Source organism: Cajanus cajan, chromosome 10 (assembly GCF_000230855.2).
Source record: "Cajanus cajan strain Asha chromosome 10, NIPB_CcT2T_4, whole genome shotgun sequence".
NCBI lineage: Eukaryota > Viridiplantae > Streptophyta > Magnoliopsida > Fabales > Fabaceae > Cajanus > Cajanus cajan.
The window spans coordinates 624,353-647,655 of record NC_138526.1 but is presented as its reverse complement, the minus strand read 5'-3'; the positions used below and the strand labels follow the sequence as shown (position 1 = coordinate 647,655).

Genomic DNA, 23,303 nt, shown 5'->3' with positions numbered 1-23,303 from the left:
TCTCCATTAGGTATCGGGTATATCCATATCCGTCAAAAATTAATTTGCAAAAAAAAAACACAATAATTTTAGCTTATCTTTTCATTATATTACAATTGTAATTGGGTTGTTTATCTATTTCATACTTTAATCAAGAGACTTCTTGATAATTAAACAACTACAAATATTTCACATCATAATAAACAATCAGACATAATTAAATATTAAAATTCTTTAAAACAATCAAATTGGGGACGAGTATTAAATCGGGGATGGGGATGGGGATGGGGACGGGGACGAAGACGGGTATTAAATTAGGGATGGAGACGAGGATGGGGCGGATAAGTATATGCCCGTCCTCGTCCCCGGTTTAATATTTTGGGTTTTACCTGTACTCGTATTTGTACTCAATTAAACCGGATATTTTCCGTCAAAGTTGGGATGGGTCCGGGTATTACCCATAGGTACGAGTTTATCTGTCATCTCTAGTTATTTGATAGAGTCAATTTTTGGTTACCTAAAACTACATCCATTATACATGCCCTCATCTTTGATAGGGTTGATCTCCGGTAATAGAGGTTGCCAAAGGATATTTGATAAAGGTGATTTTTTCTTACCTAAAGCTACATTTGATATACATGCCCCTAAGTCTCGGAGGACACGAAAAATGAACAAGACTTTAATCTGACCTTTTAGTTGCAAATAAGTGAAAAGGGCTGGCAGAAAGAGGTCAAGGAGACTAGTCAAGTGTGAAGCAAATTGGTGGACTACAAGAGTTACATTACACAAAGGGTGATGACTCAACATGAATCCAAATTTAATTAAGCGATTTGGTAGAAAAAGTATTTTTGTGAGCTACCTAGCAATTTTGAATGTGACTTTGGCCATGATTTTTACCAAGGGATTTTCATGTCTTTTATTGATATGCCCCAAGGTGTTGAATAGGACTTCGAAGCTCCTAATCAAAGGAGGGTACATTGCCATATGACTTGTAAACAAATTGTTTCAATATATCTAAAAAGTCCTACATCGCTTAGGAATCGAGACTAAGGGTAGTTTATAAATATTTTCCCTTCTTAACCCATCGATGTGCCTTTTTAAGGATAAAATTGTGACGATCTAATAAGTGTCAAAGCAAACATACCTCGAATGCGGTGACCCTAATGATGACAGCGGACTTACGATTGGAACATTGGTGCCAAAAAGAGGGCCTAGGCCACTCTTGCCCCTTAGCCTCAACTAGGGGGCTTGTTTTGATATGCTTAAAGTCCCACATTGCTTAGTGTAAGATAAAAAAAGCTTAGAATATCAAGAAAACAATTTGGAATCCCTTGAGATGCTTTGAGTTTTGATGATCACAAACATCCCTCTAAAAAGCTTAGAGTGTTTCTAAAATGCCTCTTATAAACAACAACAACGTTGCTTTAAGTTTTTCAAAAGAAAACATTACAGATGAAAAAATAACACATTTCATCTGTAAGATGAAGCACATCAGACAGAGTATATGATATGGTGTTAATGTTATATTTATTTTTTGTTACACTGTTAGATTATCCTTAAGAAAACATTAATACTTTATTCCTTAACATATCGAATAAGGAAGGATCCTCGAAAAGAAGAAAAGCTTTTAAAAAGGAAACATCAAATCATTGTGGCACAGAAAGAGAAAATCCTGAATATTTCAGATAAAACATTGAAAAATATTACTCTACACCAACTGCTCTACGCTAATGCTGCCACACTCAAGATAGTTGCCTAAGATCAGATAAGGAACACACGCATCTTTGATTAGTAATTAATGCTTGCATTAAATTCATCTACAGTACCCTTTGAAGAATAGATAGACGAAGCAACTCAAGGAAATTTGAATGTTGCTACAACAATCATCTTTCAAAAAGCTACTATATAAGGGCAAAATCCTCAAAAAAATAAAGTAGGACTCTTATAGAGAAAAGAGAGTGGCGTGAACAAGAAAGATGAGCATGATGTAAAGTATGAAGTAAGAGGAAGTATGAAAATGCGAGTTTTTAATATACATTATTCAACCCCCCTTTTAGTGTGTATCTTTCTCTTCAACACTCATGGATCGAGGCTAAGGGTAGTTTATAAATACACTCTCTCCTTAATCCATCAAGACACCTTTTCAAGGACGAAACCATGATGATCCAACAAGTATTAAAATGGACAATATCTCGGATATGGCGACCTTAATGATGACAATGGGCTTACAGTCGAAACATAAATTATGAAGCTAGTGACAACATGGAGGATGGTGAAGATAACGATGTGAAGGTGATGATGATGTGGTGGATTCTTAAATTTGGTCATGTTGGACATATAAAGTTGCTTACTCTTTAGGTAGATAGTGAAGACATCGACGTGAATGTGATGATGAAGTGGATCGATTCATTGGATTTATCCACAAAATAAAAAATAAAATCACATTAGACAACTTATAACATATATTTTGATGTAATCACATGTGAAAACATTGGCTTATTTGTGTTTTTGATATTTAAGTATTACAATTGTGCAATTTTGGTCCTTAAGATTTTAATTGAATAATTTTGATCATTCAAAAGTCGTAATTATGCGATTTTTAGTCTCTCCTATTAAAAATATAATAATTTCAAAATTAATATATATATATATATATATATATATATATGATATTTTAAAATTATACAATTGTAGTCAACATATATTATAACTTTCATTAATGTATCAAATAAAATATATTTATTATTTTTAAATAAATAAAATTTATATACATTATTAGTATTATAATATTACAAATAAATAAATATCAATATTATTATAGTATATATATTAATAAATTAATAATATCATAAATATATTAATATACTTTTACAAAAATATAAATATATTAGAAAAGATATATATAATATAATAAATTTAATTAGAAATATATTAATTAAATTTTCTTTTACAAAAGTTATTAGATTCTTAATATGAAAGATTAAAATTGTACAATTGAGATACTGAGATATTAAAATTGTTAAATTAAAATTTAAAGATTAAAATTGTACAATTATAATACTTGAGAGACTAAAATTGTTCAACTAAAATTTGGAGAACTAAAATTGCACAATTACGATATGAAGGAACAAAAAAACATTTAAGTCCAAAACATTTATATAAACCTTTTTGTCAACTTTATAAAATACTACTTAAAATATTAAAAATTAAACCATAAAAATTAATAAATATCATTAAATTAAAACTTAAATTTATATTGCAAACTCAACAAAATATTCAAAGTATTATAATCAACATCACAAAATCCTCATATGCAATTGATACACAACTTTTAATGAATGAGAGCCACTCACTATGAAACAAACAAAAATACTTTGTTATATTTTTATCCTTTTATATTGAATGAATGAACCAATTTCAACAAAAAAAAAAAAAGTTGAATAAGTCATTTTTCGCTTTTTTAATTTTTATTAGTACCTTTTATTTGATAATCCAAAATAATAATAATAATAATAATAATAATAATAATAATAATAATAATAATAATAAATATTCTATTAATCAAGTGGATCAGTTTGATTTAGTTCTTAAAATTCAAAATTTGAAATTCGAACCAAACTTGTTGAATTTCCAATTTTTAAATATGAACTAATTCGATAATTCAAACCAATCAATTTTTTTTTAATTTGTATTGGATTGGATTGAATTTATTGATTCATTGTATTGAATCACCTGCGGTTACCCCTAATTGTGAGGGACTTTTCTTCAAAGAGGGGATTTTTAAAGATTTTTTAACTTTTTAAAAAAATTTATTTTTATTTTATTATTATTATTATTATTATTATTTTTTTTTTTTTATCTAATTTAGTATTTATTTATCATAACTGTTTATGTAATATTGGTGGTTGAAATGAACCATTATAAAAATTACTCTATATTCTTTACTCTTAACTCTTTGCCTACACTCTTAGTGTTTTTTATACTACTTAACTATTTTGAAAAATTGTTGAGCTTTTAATTGACACTATTTAACCCTCCTTTTCTAGTAATTTTCTTTTATTCACAATTACATTATAAATTATTTATCATAAATTTAAAATATAATTTATATTTTAAAAATATCTATTTATAAAACTTTTAAATATAATTTATATATTTAAACATAATATTTATTTGTATATACTATTTATTATAAATTTTAGTTATATATAATACATTTAGTATGTGTATTATACATGTTAAAGTATTAGTTTAAATAAAAGTAAAATGTAAAAAAAAATTGAGAAAGAGATATTCTGTGCCTGTCTATTTTTAAAAAAATCAAAATAAATAAAATGAAATAATTGATTAAGTGATTGTGGGTTGTTAACCGGTTAGAGGGTAAGAGGTTGTAATGTGAAACTTGATTTTTTTAGCAATTAAGAGATAAAATGATCTAATAAACAATGGAGACTAAAATCATTATCAAATGAAGTACTTCTTTTATATATAGTATAAATATAAATATTCAACAAACTTATTATATATCATAGTTTGTGATTGTATGATAAAACCTATTTTCTCATTTTAGAAATATATAAAAGTATGACTATAGAAAAGATGTATATTAATTAAGAATAATATTAATGTTTAGATTTTATTTAGTTATTGGTATTTTAGCATGTGAATGTACAACTATGTTTATAATGTATAATTAAAATTTGTAATAAATTATATATATATATATATATATATATATATATAAATATTATGTTTTGAATATATAAATTATATTTAAAATTTATATAAATAGATATTTTAAAACATATAAATTGAATTTTACATTTATGATAAATAGTTTATAGGTTAAATTGCACCGTTGATTCTTATATTTTTGTCTGTCCATAATTTTGGTCCATCTATTTTAAAATAAAGACATTTTGTTCTTTTTTTTAAATACAAAATTTTTGTCTTACCGTCAATTTAATATTCAATAATTATTAAATTTTGATGTTATATAGTGATCTTTTATCACTTAAGTGACGTGAAATATAATGATAAAATTTAAATGTAACATACAAAAGATTTTTGTTGTATATGTATTTTTACAAGTTTTTGATATCTATTTTATTAATAAAAATCTTATTTACATTTTTTTTGTTAGTCTTTTAATACTAAATATCATATTATTGAAGTATGAGTTAAAGTTTAAACTTAACGATTAATAAATATAAATTTGACTAGAGGATCAAAATTTTATATTTTTAAAATTAAAGGAATTAAATGTCTCTATTTTAAAACAGAAAAGTTAAAATTACGGATTGATAAAAATAAAAGACTAAAAATATAATTTAGCTTCATTTATATTGTAAACAAATATTTTTATTTATTGATAATTTATTTTAAATATTAATATTTATTTTTATAAATAATTATAATAAATAAAATCAAATTAGATAAAAGTTAAAAAATTTTTCTACAAATCCACTCATAAAAAGAAAAATTTTAAAAATATTATCACATAAGATAATTTTTTTTATTTAATATATAGTAATGAATTATCTATAATTGTAAAATAATAAAGAATGTGTTTAATTGATAGTAATATAAAACTTAACATTTTATATAAAAAAACATAATAATTAATAAGTGAGGACAAGAATTTAAAAAATGAGTATTAATGTAATAAGTTTTACAACTTACCAAAATTAGTATATAAAAGTCACTAAATTTATTATATTTTGATGAATTTTTGTGATTGAAATCACAATTATTTATATTGTTGGTGTATTACTTGCTTTTATTCAAAAATATAATATATTTTATTATAATCAAATAATTCAAACCAACTAACGCAATTTTAATTGGATTAATTTAATTTAGTTTATATTTTTTTTAGAAAAATAAATAAAACATAATTGATTTTGCGAAAATAAAATCGATTTAGATTTTATTTTATTCCAAATCTAAATTAAATCAATTCATAAGTACTGAATTAATAAATTCTCAATAATAAAGAACAAATAAACCCATAAATCTCGAGGTGAAGAACTAAATTTACTTCTTCTATTATTGAAAATCATATTTATCTGCATTATTTTCAAAACGACGTGTGTGTTGGTTTTCATTGTATTTAGATAAACAATCATCGAACTTTTAAAAATCTTCTAATAATATTGACAAAAATAAATAATTTTGTTATGCATACATTATATTAATTAGAAATACTATTCACATACTTCTCTTAACACTCATTTTTATTAATTAAAATTTATTAAAAAATTTAAAATTAGAAAACAATTATTAAATAAGATGTGAGACATACCAATTTTAATTTCATATTTTTAATAAAATTCAATCAAATAAAGAATGCATTTAAAAAAAAGTATAATAGAAAATGTGTTACCAACATTTCTTCTATATTACTATATCATTAAGCTAAACAATACTAATAACATTTTTAAAAAACAATACTAATAAAATGAACGTCAATATTTAATAATAAAAGAGACATATTCACTAATCAAAATTATTTGATAATAAAATTTCACATCAATGATGGACGGACTTCGGAATGTTAATCTTGATGGAATGTTTTAATTTTATAGTAATGTTTAACATATTAAATTTTTTACAAAAATATTAAATAAGTTGACTTATTTTCATATAATTTGACTCATTTAATATTTGGATTAATTTTCCAAATTGAGAAGCCAAAATGATAATTTAGTGTGAAGAAATATTTATTGAGAATCGTAAGTGATGAATTAGAAGGAAAATAATAAAGCATTTTCCTATAGAGTTTTGAGCAGCAGTGGGAGTAACGTTTGTTGTTGTTAGCATAGGAAGGAACAAAGAGAGAGAGAAAGCGTGGGTTTGAATTCAAAAGACAAGACAACCTGGATGCATCTTCAACGCGTTCTGTTCCTTCTTCTGCAAACTCCATTCCCTTCTCTCACTCATCTCAATTCCACTGTTTCTCAATCCCAAAGGTTTTTTCTTCTCTTCCTGATTTCGATCCCACATGTCATTTTCTTCTGTTTCACCTCAATTCTAGCTTCATTTCTTGACCCTTTGGATTTCATTCATGCCTTTTCTGTTCCTCATGTCACCCTTTTCAGTGTAGCATTCCTTGGTTTTCTTTGCTTTGGCTATAAACAGTTTCAGTTGTTGTGTTGCTGATTGGATTTGGAATAGGATCTTGTCATTATCGTTTTTGGTGCCTTGTTATTTCTTTTCATGTAAAAGGGTATTCTTTTGCTTTACTATTAAGATGTGTTTGTGGTATTGGTTCAAAATTTTCGCACCATGTAGTGGAGAGACACTTGAAGCTTTGCTTAGAATTGAACTTTTCATCTTTTAGTGGTACTTTGGTGGGAATGATTTATTTGTATTTGTATTTTACTGCATTAACACTTTAGATTTACAAGATTTTTTTTATTTTATTATGTGTGTGTGTTCTTGCATTGTTGTGATCCCTCATAGAGTTTAGAGCCTTATTTTATGTGTAGCACTGTACGATCCAATTGCAAGGCAAGGGACTTGAGTCCCACATTGGAAGTATGGAATACTAGTGTGGGGTTTATAAGGCCTTGGGCTCTCCAACTGCAATAGCTAGTTTTTGTGGTGTGGTCGCCCAAGGTTCTTATCAAGCACTTTGCTGAACTTATAAGTTAATTGATGCATTACACACCCTTTTGATTTTGCATCTTAGAGGTTTGACTGAGGGAAAAAGATGTGTTGCTTGTTGTTGCAGGGGTGTTGGAGTGAATTGGGTTGATGTGCAATGCAGAGATCGCGTAAAGCTCTTCTGGAAAGAAGAGCAATAGAGAAGGCTACAAGTGGAAGGAACTACCTGTATAAAGTTTCTCTGTCGTTGGTTTTTTTATGGGGCCTGGTCTTCCTCTTGTGGATAAGCCGTGGCCTTGGTTATGGAGGTACTTTTTTGTTCTGCTGGATTTGTTTTTAGCTTTTGAGGCATGCTGTGAATGAGATTCCTTCTCTACTTGTCACTGTTTTTGCTTGGTAGATTGCCATCAGAAATAATGGTTGTGGCAGATGGATGCATGGCCTTGTTTTATGATTGAGCAGCGAGTTTTGGATCAGTTAGTCTGTGTTCTTTGATGGAACAGATCTAATAAATTGCAAATAATTAATTTCTTATCTTAGAATACACATATTCATCACTTTTATCCCTATGTTTCCTAATGATTCCATTGCAGTGGAAGCTTTGTGCTTCCAATTTATATGCACGATGTGTTTATGTTGTTAATGAATTAGGGGTATAGTCAAAATGATTACTTTTTTTGCGGCAAAAGACTCAATAATTTCTTCCAGCAGTGTCTTTGATTATCAGAGGGCATGACTTACTATAGAGTCTCTTGACTTAGCTTAGATTTTTGGAAGACTAGGACTGGTTAGGGGGAAAAATATCAGAAAATTGAAACAAATCATGCTAGTTTTTAAGTTATTGATCTTGAAATCCTTTTTCTATATAAATAAGAATAACTGTGTGTAAAAGCTTCACTTTCTCTACTCTCTCACATTGAATTTTGTGCAAATTCTCTTCTCTCAGGCAAAGAGATATTTCTCTCCCTATGCAAATATTGTTGGTTCTCATATAATTTTTTTCGAAGATTTCTCTTCTTCCTCCCTTATTCCTGATTTTGATTCCTTCTCCTCTATTCTGATTCCTTCATCTTTTCTTTGATTCCTTAATTTCTTTTCTGATTTAAACTAATTTGCCTTCTCTCATATCACAAAATTTACATATCAGATTTCACCGACTAAAATACTAGTGTTTTTTAAATACTAAAATTAAATTAAGTATGATTGCCACACTTTACAGCGCAATGTGAAAGGTGGATATAATCTTAAAGTTTTGGCTTTTAAATAGGAATTATGTATTACCACAAGAGCCAGATCTAAAATTAAAAATTCTTGAACTTTTACAATCCTTTTCTCCCTTTTCTCACTCCTTTGTGAAATTTCAACTTTTTTGTTGGGGAGAAGAAGCCTTCCCATTGACATGTAAGTACTAAGTGTGTGTTTGTTTTTTAGTTAGCACCCATTTCTATGCGCCTTAACGCCAATCCATGTCTCTTGTATCATTGGCTTCAATGGATGTTTGAGGCTTCGGAACATTTAAACAAACATAGCCTGTGTAGTTGAATAAAATCTGACAATTTCATTACAAGATTCAAGTACTTTCCATGCTTCATAATACAACAGAGGTTCAGCTTTGTATATTACTGCCATTTTTTTACATAATCCAAGGAAAAACCCTTCTTTATTGTATAATTGGATTCAGCTAACTAGTTGCTAGTAAGATTACAAGGTACAGAAATGGTGAAGACTCTAAAGTGAAAGAAATAATTTAAAAGAAAGATTTCAACAAACCAAAATTCATGTATTTCAATTGTGTAATAAAAGGATTGCTGATTGTTCCAGCCCACGATTAAGCTTATTCTGTCCGAGGCAACTGCACACTGTTATTGGTGATGAAATCTTACTGTTAATGTTTATTACATTTTAGTTTTAAATGCAAGAAAAATCCATTTTTTTTTAAATTAATGCACATATATCTAATGTACACATTTATTTCTTTTTGCTTTTTTTTCCAAAAAGGAAACTGTTTTTGAGGACAAACATATATGACATTGTCTTTGAAAAAACAAAGAATCCCCTTTCCTTGCAGATGTTTCTAGCTTATTCTTATTTAGTCGGTTTGTTGTCTATATGTAGATGGATCTATAGAAGTTCCAGTTGCTGTTTCAAACTGGAATGAAGATGAACAAAGACAATGTAAAGACTCTAATTCTGACGATGAATATTTGACTAAACAGACTGATGAGGTTTACATTCCTTCTGAGAATTTCCGCTCAGATGGTGCCAAAACTGATAATTTTATTGGTGAATCACTTTCCAGTGGAGAAAGCATAAACTATGTTGAACAGGGTGATAAAGAAAATTACATTTCTCCTAATATAGAGGAGCATGGAGTTGAGATAACTGAATCTGATGCTAAACATCAAAATGGTGTTCATAAGTTTAATCACTTGTCTCAGACAATGCCTCTTGGTCTTGATGAATTCAAGAGTAGGGCAATTGGTTCAAAAATTAAGTCAGCAACTAATCCATCTGAAAGTGTAATACACAGATTAGAGCCTGGTGGTGCAGAATACAATTATGCTTCAACATCAAAGGGTGCAAAAGTGCTGGCTTCTAACAAAGAAGCCAAAGGTGCCTCTGACATTCTAACCAGAAACAAAGACAAATACCTCCGAAATCCATGTTCTTCAGAAGAGAAATTCATTATTATAGAACTTTCAGAAGAAACCTTGGTAAAAACAATAAAAATGGCTAATTTTGAGCACCATTCTTCCAATTTCAAAGATTTTGAATTGCATGGCAGTTTGGTCTATCCAACAGACAGTTGGATTTTCCTTGGGAATTTCACGGCCTCAAATGTGAAGCAGGCTCAAAGCTTTGTTCTTCAGGAGCAAAAATGGGTGAGATATCTAAAATTGAATCTTCAAAGCCACTACGGTTCAGAATTTTATTGCACACTGAGCATATTTGAAGTTTATGGGGTGGATGTCATTGAAAGAATGCTGGAGGATTTGATAAATGCACAAGATAAGACATTTTCATCTGGGGAAGGTAATGGTGAGAAGAGGGTAGCATCATCCCATCCTAACTCTGCTGAGGCTGACTATGTCCGGCAAAATACTTACATAGGGATCAATTCTGATCCTGCTTCAGAAATCTCTTCTGAAAACCAAGAAGCTGTGAATGTAAATAGAAATGCTCCTGATCCAGTTGACGAAATCCGGCAACAAGTTGGCCGGATGCCTGGGGACACAGTTCTCAAGATTTTGATGCAGAAAGTTCGATATCTAGACTTAAATTTATCTGTTTTGGAACAGTATATGGAGGAATTAAATTCTAGATATGTAAATATTTTCAAAAGGTACAGCAAAGACATGGGAGAAAAAGATCTACTTCTAGAGAAGATCAATGAAGAAATTAGGAGTTTCCTTGAACGACAAGATGTTATGGTATGTTATGTTTCTTCCTGTATATTTTGGCAATATTTGTCTATAATCACTATAGTTTTACTTTCTGTTTTCCTAAAAATTTGTTGTCCTTGCAGATGAAAGAAGTTAGTGATCTTGATTCTTGGAAGTCCCATTTTTCTGTGCAACTGGATCATGTACTTATTGACAATGCTGTTTTAAGGTGAGAATTTACAAGCTTTTCTTTGATTTTCCACTATAAAGGGCTAGTTCACTTCAGATTTAGTAACTAGTTAGGCCAGGTTTATTTTTTTGGTAAATAAATTTAGGCCAGTTTGTTTATGTTTAAGCTTTTTAAACCAATGCTATCTTTATTTGGTTACAGTTACAGAAAGTACTTTTTATGTTGAAAGTTATTTATGGTTAGTTTTTTTTCAATTTTTTTTTTAAATCCACTCAAAACAACTTCTGAAATAATTGAGGATCTTTTTTTTTTTTTTTTTTTTTTTTTTCTCTCTCAAAAGCTTAAACAAACACCAATTTTTTTAAGTGTTTTTATTTATTTATTTATTCTTTTGCAAAATGAAAGTGATTTTCATGGAAAAAAAAATGAAACAAACCGTCTCTAATATGGGAGTACCTTCATGCATAAGCAGTGTATTAATGTCCATGCATTTTATTTTCTTGGTCTTTTCTATTGTTATCCTTTGACTTGTCATTGTTTATCAAGAACTATGAAGAAGATTGTTTTGTTTTTTTACCCATTAACCTATTGATTATACTATAGTGTCTTGTGTTTTTTAGTAAATTTTGTCTAGGGTATGATTATATTTTTGTTTCTTTGCTAATGCAGGGCTGAGGTTGAAAAGGTCCAGGAAAATCAAGTGTCTTTGGAAAACAAGGGAGTAGTAGTGTTTTCTGTGTGTGTTATTTTTTCATTGCTTGCCATATTACGGCTATTTTTGGATATTATTATGAGCATCTATGGAGTACTAAGTTTTGACAGAACAATAACCTCCAGGAAATTTTCCCAACGTAGCTCTTCCTGGTTTCTCCTATTATTGAGTTGTAGCATCATTATTTTCACATTAACTTTATGATAATCCTCTTTTAAGCTAAGGTGTGTTATTTTCTGCATGATTCTTGGTAATTGTGTTGGTTTCATTTCTGTATGGATCCTAATTCTTCTCTCTACTAAACGTGTTCTTTACACTTAGCGTGAGGAAGTTTTATTACTCAACCACCAATAAAAGAAAAACAAGCCACGGCATCCCAAGTGCATGGGTGTCCAAACGAATTAAGAACTAAGAAGTAGGAACTACAATAATTAAATTGCACTTATTTCACATCTTTGACATAAAGTATTTTGAAGTCTTACTCAATTGAACTCGTAGAAGTAATCAAAGTAGTCTAATCATTGACATCAACAAGTATTAAGATTAATCATTGTCATCAGTTAATCAGAATAGGCTAATCAACTTGTTGAAGTAATCAAAATTGGTTAATCGATTTATTTGAGTGAATAAGCTCATTTTAGTTTTTTTATTCTTTCAAAAACTTGGTTTTAATTTATGTATAAACAAATTTACTTATTTGTGTTTTGTGTGACTTTCAATTATTTTGCTTGGATTGAATCAATGTTATCAAATAATCATTATAATCTTGTTATAATGAAATAGCGTAAAGGTTTTCAACTAAATCGTCATTCGTCATCTGTTATTTGGCGTTTTATGGCAGTGTCAACCATGGTGCTTGCTATGACTGTCGCGCCATAAAGGTTTATAAAGGTCATGTTATGTTGATAAAATGCATGATGCATGTTGTTAGATTGTGCTATACAACTATGTTGTTGAAGCATGTTGTTGAACTGTATTGTGAACTTAAAACTAGAGGAGATGTGTCGTTTTAAAAGTTGAAATATTTCATTTTGTGGATATGTGTTGTGGTGCTTTAAGAGATCAATTGTTGAAAAACTCTTCTTGAGTTTGTTGCCTATGGAAATGAAGTGTTGAGTCTTGTTTAAATCCTTAATTGATGCTGTATAGGGGTAAGGTTGAGCCATAATGGTTCAAAAGTGATCAAACTAAGTAAGTTATGAAGTCAAAAGATAAAATCATTAACTGATTACTAGAAAGGTGTATGATATCACGAGATAGTTTGCGAGCTATACTCATATGTGATTTGGTTAATGCATGACAATATCGTAGTGAGCCCACATCCAAGCTATACTATACATGACAACTGGTATTGGACTTTCTTAATGTAAGTGGCGTAATCTGATAAATCATGTTGTAAAAGGATGGATATCCAACTTTGTTTTTCACCTAGTAAGTCAAAAAGGTCGTGTTGTGTTGGTTTTGTAGAGTCAAAATACTTACACTGCTCACTTGTGTTATAAAAGATCTTTTAGTTGAAATGCATGACAATGCCTAAAGTTGTATTGTGAAAATGTTATATCGATAAAATGTTGTGTTGTACAATATATTATCAAGTTGCTGAGTTGTTGGGTGTTGAGTTGTAAAGATGTTGAATTATATAAATGTTGTGAAGTTGATTTGATGAGTTGATTATCTGTATTGTTTGGGTTGAGCATATGGTTGTTGTTGAGAAGTTGATGTTGACGATGTTTATATAATTGGCTTAACTTCTTATATATATATGTTGTTTTCTTTGCATGCAAACATACCTTTATTTTTTCATATTGTTGGACTGGGATGATCATACCATCATGGGAGTAAGGTAAGATTAAGCCGAAGGGTAAACATGATTTTGAGTCATGCTTGTGATGACGCTTTTTTGGTGGAGGTTGTTCTGATGCATCTAGTTGTTGCTTGATCAACAACTTAAGATTTTTATGTTTTACAATTCAGATATTTATGTGTGTGTGTGTATATATATATGTACGTATGTATGTACAAGATTATGTTTTAATCTCATTGAAGGGTCTTTAAGTTTTAAGTTGTTTACTCCTATACATATATATCTTTATGCTTTTATATATGTTGTTTTCTTTGCATGCAAGCTTGCATTTATTTTTCCTTATTGTTGGATTGCGATGATCATATCATTATTGGAGTAAGGCAAGATTAGGCCGAAGGGCGAACATGATTTTGAGTCATGCTTGTGATAACACTTTTTTGGTGGAGGTTGTTATGATGCATCTAGTTGTTGCATAATCAACAACTTAAGATTTTTATGTTTTTCAATTCATATATTTGTGTGTGTGTCTATATATATATATATATGTGTGTGTGTGTGTGTGTGTGTATTGCTTGCATGTTAATCATAGATTAGTAGATATTTATGTTTTTCATTATTTAGCCACTAAACTATAGTAAGTGTAAAGACCTGTTAGATCGTTACACAAAACACTTTTTATGTTAGTTAAAATAGACTTTTTTTTTTTATGATATTTCATAAATCGACATAGATACAAACAATATAAAAATTCTTAACTTTCTATGTTGGCTAATGATTCGACATAGAAATGCTCTTTTAATGTTGATAATAATGATAATTGAGATAAATCCTAAACCATAAAAGTGCTATGATGGAAACACTAGGAGAAACAAGATTGATATAGCTTCTCGTTCAAGCTTCTAAGGAAGGATCTTCACTTCTTGAACTCCTTCAAACTTCTTCAATGACTTCCGTCGGTGCTAGAAGCCATTTTCACTTAACAAAGTAAGGTAGAAGCTTTCCTCAATAGCACCACACTCTTAAAGAATGATAAGTTATTTCAATTTCTCACCACACTCAAGAAATGATAAGAGAAAAAGAAGCAATTCAAAGAGAAAAAACAAGCTTTAAGAGAGAAAATTAGAGAGAAGTAGTCATTCAGTTTAATGTAAATCTCAAAGTTTCTACACAATGGGTCAAAACTCCTATATATAAAGCTAGGTAGCCTGGAGGGGAAGCTAAACATCTAGGAGACAAGGAGAAGACATTTAGATCTAGTTCCACCAATCACAAACAAGCCAAGTGGACATGTTTGAGACATGTAGGAGACAATTAGATCTAGAAGAACCAATAAGCAAGTGTCAAGTGTCCTCTTGTCACTAGGTAGTATGGAGAGGTGGCTCCAAGGTGAAAAAATAACAAAGATGGGTGGGCATGGGGGCCTTGGCTTGTCTTGGTCAAACAAAAAAACTAGGGAATTAGTTTGCTTTGGTTAACCAAATGAAGGTTGAACCAAGTCAAATCAATTCTTTAGGCCAAGAGAAGAAAAACAAGCCCAATACCACTTTTATCTATTTCTACACCTTTGCTATTTTCACACCACCTAAAATGGCTATTGGCACACCACTAGAATGGTTATTTCCACTCCAACTACTAAACTCATAAACTAAAATTTGATGACCATGAATACAAGGTCAAAATGAAATACATTTCATGAATACAAGGTCAAATGAAATACATTTAAAAAAGGAACATGCCTTTGAATCCTAAAGGCATGACCTAAAAATAAAGAAACATACACCTTTAAATACAAGGACAAAAACAACCTATACACTTAACTACTATATACAAAGAAATGGAAAGAAAACTATACAAAATATATACAATAAATCACTAAGCAACTAGGAGGAGAACACATACCTTATGCTCATGATAAACAAAAGTCTAAGAAGTACAACCTTTCTAGTGGCTTCTTCTAGCCTTTTAACCATAGACCTTGTCAAAGGTTTTATGGCCTTCAAGGATGGTCCTCCATCATGCTATCTCTAATCTCTTTATCTCTCTCTCTCTCTTTCTTTCTACCATGTTGAGCAAGTACAAAACCAAATCCTACTCCTTTCTTGCCATTGCATAAGTTAAGCACTCTACTAGAGCATCTACTTTCGCGTTGTCAAATGTCTCTTCCCAAACAAGTTCAAAGCTAAGAAAGTTGCAACATCTCCCTCTACTATCAAAGAAAAGACAAAAAAAAAACTTTGTGGGTGTGACTCCTTTCATGAAGGGCAATAACACTAGTGATTATGAAGCACCTAATGCAAGATTCGTTAGGGAAATGATTACCAATGAGAAGCCTAATGGTGTTGGCCGAAACTAAGATTATTTAGTTGCAATTAAAATGGAAGATGTGAAAAAATACAATTAAAATCAACAAAAGCTAAAAAATTGAAAGTAAAAGAAAAAAAAAGGTTACCTAGACAAACACACAAGGATCAAGAGGAGGACAACCACAAAAATGAACATGTTAAGGGCAAAAGATTGAGAGCACAAATGCATGTATATGGTTTGCAACATTGATTTAAATCTCTTTCCATATTAGTTATTTCAATCGATATAGAAAATGCTTTTATATTAGTTGCTTGTCCAACTAATACAAAAAGTGACATTATTTATAAAAATGCAACCTTTTTTATTTATTTTTATTTATGTCAAATGCTTTGCTACTAACCTAAAACCATGTTATAAAATCACTATTCTACTCTAATGAATCATGAACAAAATAAAACCTTAGAAAAAAATTGATACACATAATACACTAATAGAGGTTTTATTACATAAGTTAAAAAAGACAGTTTATATCAATTACAAAATTGATGTAAAAGTCATCGATGTAAAAAAAATTGTTTTATACATTGATTACATATTGGTAGCACACCACCTCATCTCCCTTTTCTTGCCCCTACACACCACCACAACTCCATCCCATTGCCCCACCCCTACCTTGCGTCACCTTCCCATTCCTTTTGTGGTGTGCCTTCTCTTCCCCTAGCCCCCACACCTCCTTTGCAACTTTTTCTCCCATCTCCTAACTAAATATGAAATTGTGTCTCCTTGTACCACCTCCACACTGTGCGTGTCCTCCCCAACATTGTGCATCTTCCTCAACACCATGTTTTTGCTGAAAGAAATTCATAGTGATAACTCAAATACGAATAATATAAGATACAATATTATAGTATGTCTGAGTAAGGTTTAGAAATAATTGCGTACCTAGAATTAATAAAAAAATTCATTCTTGTCGATCTTGAACAACGTAAGAGAAGACTGTTCTCTTCTTGGTAGGAGATGAAAAGGTAGAAGACAAAATGTATTTTATCATATAAACTGACTAATGGGATATCAGTTCTATATCCTTACCATATAGACCAGGGACCTCTCAACGGGCTACTGAATAATCCAACCTATCACAGACCATTCATAAAAAACCCAATATGTATTACCCATAGATTAATAATAATAATAATAATAATAATGTGCAATATAATTAATATTAACATATAAATATAATTTATTAATTAGTGTTAATCCATAATAATAATAATAAAATAGAGAATAATTATATAAATAAATATATAAATATAACATTCTCCCACTTGGATAACATTAATCAATAAATTAAATATATCAATTACAACACAAGCACATATATCAATTAACAATATAAGAAATATAAACATAACCACAAAGATAGTTTCTGATAGGGATACATACCTTATGCTTATATTTCATAAATAATGGATAATAAAAACATAATAACATATGTGATCCCAAAAATGGTCCAAGCAATTTTATATGCTAAAAGAGATGTAATGAAAATGACATCATTGATAAATTTACATCTCGTGAAAACCATAATAATAAAAAATGTAATTTTCAGACTCCCACTAACCTAATACATCAAAAAACTTAACCACACCCATATGAGTTACATATGATTTTGAAAAACTCAAATAGCTAAGTCTTTAGTCAGTGGATCTGCTAACATATTTTTTTGTAGCAATATGCTCAATTCGAGTATGAAAATCCAAAACCTTCTCTCTAACAAACATAAATTTTATATCAAAATGCTTTGAGCGAGTAGAACTTCTGTTGTTTTGAGAGAAATGCATAGCAGCAGTATTGTCGCAATATATCACAAGTGGCCTAGAAATACTTTTAACAATATGAAAGCCAGAAATCAAATTTTTAAGCCACATAACTTGACAAGTAGCCTCATAACAAAAGACATACTCTGCCTCCATGGTAGAAGAAGCTGTAAGATTTTTTAACACTCTTCCAAGAAATAGCTCCTCTTGCCATCATAAAAACAAAATCAGAAGTAGATTTTCGATCGTCAGGGCAACCAACAAAATCAGAATCAGAATAACTAATGACCTGAAGTTGATCAGACTTCTTATAGGTCAACATATGATCCTTGGTTCTCTGCAAATATCTAAAGACCTTTTTAACAACTTTTCAATGACCTAAACTTGGGTCGCTCAAGTATCTCCCTAAAGCATTAATAGAAAAAGCAATATCAGGACGAGTACAAACTTGAGCATACATCAAACTACCAACAGTGGAAGCATATGAGATCTTTTCCATTTCAACTCTATCATTATCATTTTGAGGACATTGAGATTTAGAGAGTTTGTCACCTTTTTTTTTTTGAATAGGTGTAGCACGTGGGGAAAAAAATTGCATGTTAAACTATTTGAGGACTTTATCAATATACCCTCTCTGAGACAATCCAAGAATGCCACGTGAACTATCATGAAAAATCTGAATGCCTATAAGGCTATAACAATAGAGGCATCACCAAGGTCCTTCATATAAAAGTGGCTATTTAACATAAATTTTGTCTTAGTCAAAAGTTTAACACTACTACTAGCAAGAAAAATATCATCAACATAAAAGACAAGAATGATCAAATGACTGCCACTAGTCTTCAATTAAATGCTCTAATATGAGGCATTTTCCTTGAAGTCAAAAAGAAGTGAACACCTGATCAAATTTCAAATGTCATCATAATTGGTCTTCTCAATAAGAGACAAATATTGACCCTTTTGAGTTTTGTCAAAGGTCTTAAATTTCTCACCCAACTGACCCGAAAAAAAAAATCCTTAACCTTATCAATTTTTTTATATTTTTTATTTTTTTTGAATGCTCTGTCAAATAAACTTCTCCATGGTGTATTTCATCACCATCAAACACACCCTATTTGAGTGTTCCCATTTCTCATGAGAAGTTTTCTAGACAATAGTGGACTTAAGAGTAAAAGTTGGAGGCTTTTTCTCTCTTAAAAAAAGTCCATATTAGTAATTGTCAGATATGAGTCCAGAGATTCATTCTGGTCCTCAAAATTTGCCCTCATTCAATATTTTGACCGAAGTCAATTGCATAAGCAAAGAAGCTAGTATCCAAACAACAAAGAAACATTTAATATACATAATTATTATGCAATAAAAAATTGAATGTTTCTAAATACACAGTCAAACATGCCTATAATATAAAAAATTCTCATTCATTATGATCCCGCTTAAGGGTCTCGAACCATAATAAATAAGAAATACAAAATACAATGCACACCTTATGCAAAAAAAAAATCTAATACCGATAGGGTACTTGACAAATAATTGACATAAGATAAAATTAAGAAAAAAATTGTATCATAATACCAAAATACATTAACAACAAAATACCGATAGGGCATAATTATCATTAATGTAATATAAAATTAATTAGAGAAATAATTAAATTATTTCATTCACACAAATTTCATATAATTGTACCCATGATAGGTGAGCTCACAATCATATAAAATTATATTAATCATGCTTAACAAAATATAATAAAATTATATTATGCATGAACATCATATGAAATAAGTACAAAAAAAAGAACTATTAATACAAATAAGGGTCATTTTTTTTAACTCAAGTATATATATACTACCAAGGAGAGTATAACATACTAACATGTCACTAAGATAACAAGAAACATATCTAAAAAAAATTTCAAACCCAAATCCCAAGAGTACAATATTTAAAATTAAGTTCAAATTAAGTTTTATTCTTGGAATAATTAAAAAAAATAGTTATAGGTAAAAAATATACCCAATAATCAGAAAATTAATTATTTAAATTTAAAATAAAAATATAAATTTTTTGATCAAAATAGGGGTCTGACGTGCCTGGCTCTACGAGTGGATAGGCACGCGCGTTATTGTTCATCTTCTCCCTCACTCGAAAAATAGAAAACGGGTCGTTCGACCTATAACAAAAATTCGGTGCAAAACCACCATTACAAGCAACGACAAACTACGATTTTCTGACCAAATGATTGTCCCTTCACGGCAATCCAAAACCCCCTATCAATTTTGGGAATAATCGATTCAAAGAAAACAATTTCAAATCTAAGAAATTGGCGTTTTGAAGATATCCGCGACAAAAAGAGACGAAAAATTTTTCATATTTTTTTTAATCAATTCTTTCTCAAAATGTGCAAATTTATTCAACATCCAGAGATAAATAAAAGTCCCCAATCAATTGCAATGACTAATCATCGAAAAATGAGGAAAAATAAATCTAAATTGCTCACTGAATAGAACAAGCTCAGAAAAAAAATTGCACAAGGTTTAAAATACATGTAGAAAGAAAACCCCTTTGACAATTTGTTCAATTGATGAATATAATCTGAGTTGTCATTTTTCGAACAAAGAAGAAATTTTTTTTCTATTATTCAAAATCAAAATTGAATCTGATAAATGACATTTGCAATACCTATACAATATTTACACATTAGGATAAATATCCTACAATAAAAATTTCTAATTTTTATATACAATTTGTGAATAATTCATACATAGGATACTGATTCTATAACCTAGAACAACCATAATTTGTATCTTAATAGCTCTGATACCAATTGAAAGAAATTCATAGTGATAACTCAAATAATGAACAATATAAGATACAATATTATAGTATGTCTGAGTAAGGATTAGAAATAATTGTGTACCCAGAATTAATAAAAAATTCATTCTTGTCGATCTTGAACAACGTGAGAGAAGACTGCTCTCTTCCTGGTAGGAGATGAAAAGGTAGAAGACAAAATGTATTTCATCATATAAACTGACTAATGGGATACCAGTTCTATATCCTTACCAGTAGAGACTAGGGACCTCTCAACGGACTACTGAATAGTCCAACCCATCACAGACCATTCATCAAAAGCCCAATATATATTACCCATAGATTAATAATAATAATAATAATAATAATAATGTGCAATATAATTAATATTAACATATAAATATAATTTATTTATTAATGTTAATCCATAATAATAATAAAATAGAGAATAATTATATAAATAAATATATAAATATAACATTTGCAACTCTACAATTCCTCCACACCCACATCGTCAACTTTGCATTATGCATCCTTTAATCCACACCTCTTATGTAACTTGTTTCCTCTACCCCTAACCTAATAAAAAATAAAAACAACAACCCCAACACATTCAAATCTTAAAAGAGAATGGAGGAAACCAAAATCCAAGTACCACTTACTACATAGACTACATTGATTTTGATTATAACCGATGTAAGAGAAGTTTTTTTTTTACATAAGTTATTTTATAATCTATTTAAAATAATTGTTTTCAAATAAAAAATTTGTCACTATCTTACTTTATACACCAATCATTACACAATTGATATAAAAATGTAGGATGTAAAATAGTATATAATAGTGCTAATTAAAAATTTAGAATTTTAAAAATACTATTTTTACAATTTTAAACAAATTAAAAATACCAAACATAAGTAGGGATGACAAAAATACTCGCACCCGCGGGTACCTGCGGATAAAATTCGCTACGAGTAATAAATGGATAGGCTAATTGGGTACCCGCGGATAATGGGGACGGATATTTTTTACCCGTTTATAAATGGGGCGGGGGCGGGTATAATGATATTCATACCCGCGGATACCCGTTTAATATTATTTCTTAAATATCTTAATTATCCTTATACCACATAGCCCTAAAACTACACTTTCTCATCTTATTTTCTTACAAAAGTGAGGTTGATGAAGTTACTAATATGTGTTAAGCATGTTATAGAATTATGTTAGATGTAATTTGATTAATTTTCTAGCTTTGATTGAGCTAATAAGATTTATGTAATTTAAGTTGTTTGCTTTCGTTTGGAATTATGAGATTGAATTATTGTAACTTTGTAATGAGACTTTAACTTACTTGTCATATTGATGTATTTTAAGTTATTGATTATATTACATTTTTATTATTATTTTAACAAAATTAACGTTAAATACAAATTCAAAATTAACATTAAATTTTTATTTTTAATATTTCAATGACATTAAATATAAACTTAAAATTATTTGTAATATTTTTTTTAATTTCTTAAAAAATTTATCTGTGGATATTCAAGAAATTCATGGATACCCACTTAATGGATACCCGCATGAATATGGGTTGGGTATGTGACCAATTTTCATTCAGCGAGGCGGGAGCGAGTTTACTATTACCCGTCTCCATGGGCCCATTTCCATTCCTAAACATAAGAGTGACATGACGGTTTTAATCCACTAGTCATCAAATTATTGGTCCCAATATTGTCATTTTGGACGTATACAACCTCATGTAACAAACACCAACATTTGGATATTCCTTGAAATATTCTTTGAGGGGCTATTCCCTTTCTCGATATTCAGCTCCATATATCTTTAATTCATGCTTGCCCACTTAATACCTATCTCCCATCTTTTGACGTAACTTGCACACATTTCATGTCCATACGATACATCTCTTTTCCACCACCTTTGGTTTTTGTTTCTCTTTCCATTGATCCCTTTTCTCACTTTATCTTCTCTTTTTCATTATTAGATTCTTGTTATCCTGCCTATGCAAGTCGCCATTTGAATGCCATCTTCAATATTTTAAGTTATCAATATGATGCTTCGTTCACATGGTCTCGTAGTAGCAAAATCTAAATGTTTGGACACATCGTTAAAACAAAAGTAAAAAAGACAGGCCATAGCAATGCCCATGCAAGTCAAATTTGATCATTTTTCTTGTCGAATATCTTCGTTATTCTTCTACCATCATAACTTTTCTCCCTTTTTGAAATATTTCTTCGAACTCAAATATAAATAAAAAATAATCAATTCATACTAATTTATTCTCCTATAAAAATTAAATATATTCTCCTAAAGATATTTAGGCATATTCTCGGTACATACTAATTAAAAAAATTAGTTGACAATATTGAATTTTACTAAATATCTAAAAAAACATTGAGAAGACTAAATATCTCAATTAAACAATAAACGTTTTTCTTTCTAAATTGTCTTTCATTAAAACTTAATATCATAAATAAAAAAGAATAATTAAAAATAAAATTTTAACTAAATAAAAAAATATTTTAGAGATACTATTATTAAACAGGAGTGAAATTAATTAGGTGTGCCTTTTTATTTTAAATTATCCTATATATTAAAAAAAATCCTTATGTTTGAGACTAAAGAATTAAATTATATCGCATCTAATTATTTAAAGAAAAATAATTAATAATTGTGCGCT

General features: G+C 29.4%; 1 protein-coding gene across 1 annotated transcript; it reads left to right on the top strand.

Annotated features, from left to right (window-relative positions):
* The first annotated feature begins 6,759 nt into the window (after positions 1-6,759).
* Positions 6,760-12,113, top strand: LOC109805466 (SUN domain-containing protein 4). Its single transcript, XM_020367551.3, has 5 exons — positions 6,760-6,950; positions 7,715-7,895; positions 9,703-11,018; positions 11,114-11,199; positions 11,830-12,113. The coding sequence occupies exons 2-5, from the start codon at positions 7,745-7,747 to the stop codon at positions 12,074-12,076; spliced, it is 1,800 nt and encodes a 599-aa protein (XP_020223140.1). The 5' UTR covers positions 6,760-6,950; positions 7,715-7,744; the 3' UTR covers positions 12,077-12,113.
* The last annotated feature ends 11,190 nt before the right edge of the window (positions 12,114-23,303 follow it).

What these genes read in the sequence shown, in the direction of transcription:
- LOC109805466 (XM_020367551.3), top strand. Translation starts at nt 7,745, where the DNA reads ATGCAGAGATCGCGTAAAGCTCTTCTGGAAAGAAGAGCAATAGAGAAG. An exon ending in TTGAACGACAAGATGTTATG is followed by an intron (nt 11,019 to 11,113) that starts GTATGTTATGTT and finishes TTGTCCTTGCAG; the next exon opens with ATGAAAGAAGTTAGTGATCT. An exon ending in ATTGACAATGCTGTTTTAAG is followed by an intron (nt 11,200 to 11,829) that starts GTGAGAATTTAC and finishes TTGCTAATGCAG; the next exon opens with GGCTGAGGTTGAAAAGGTCC.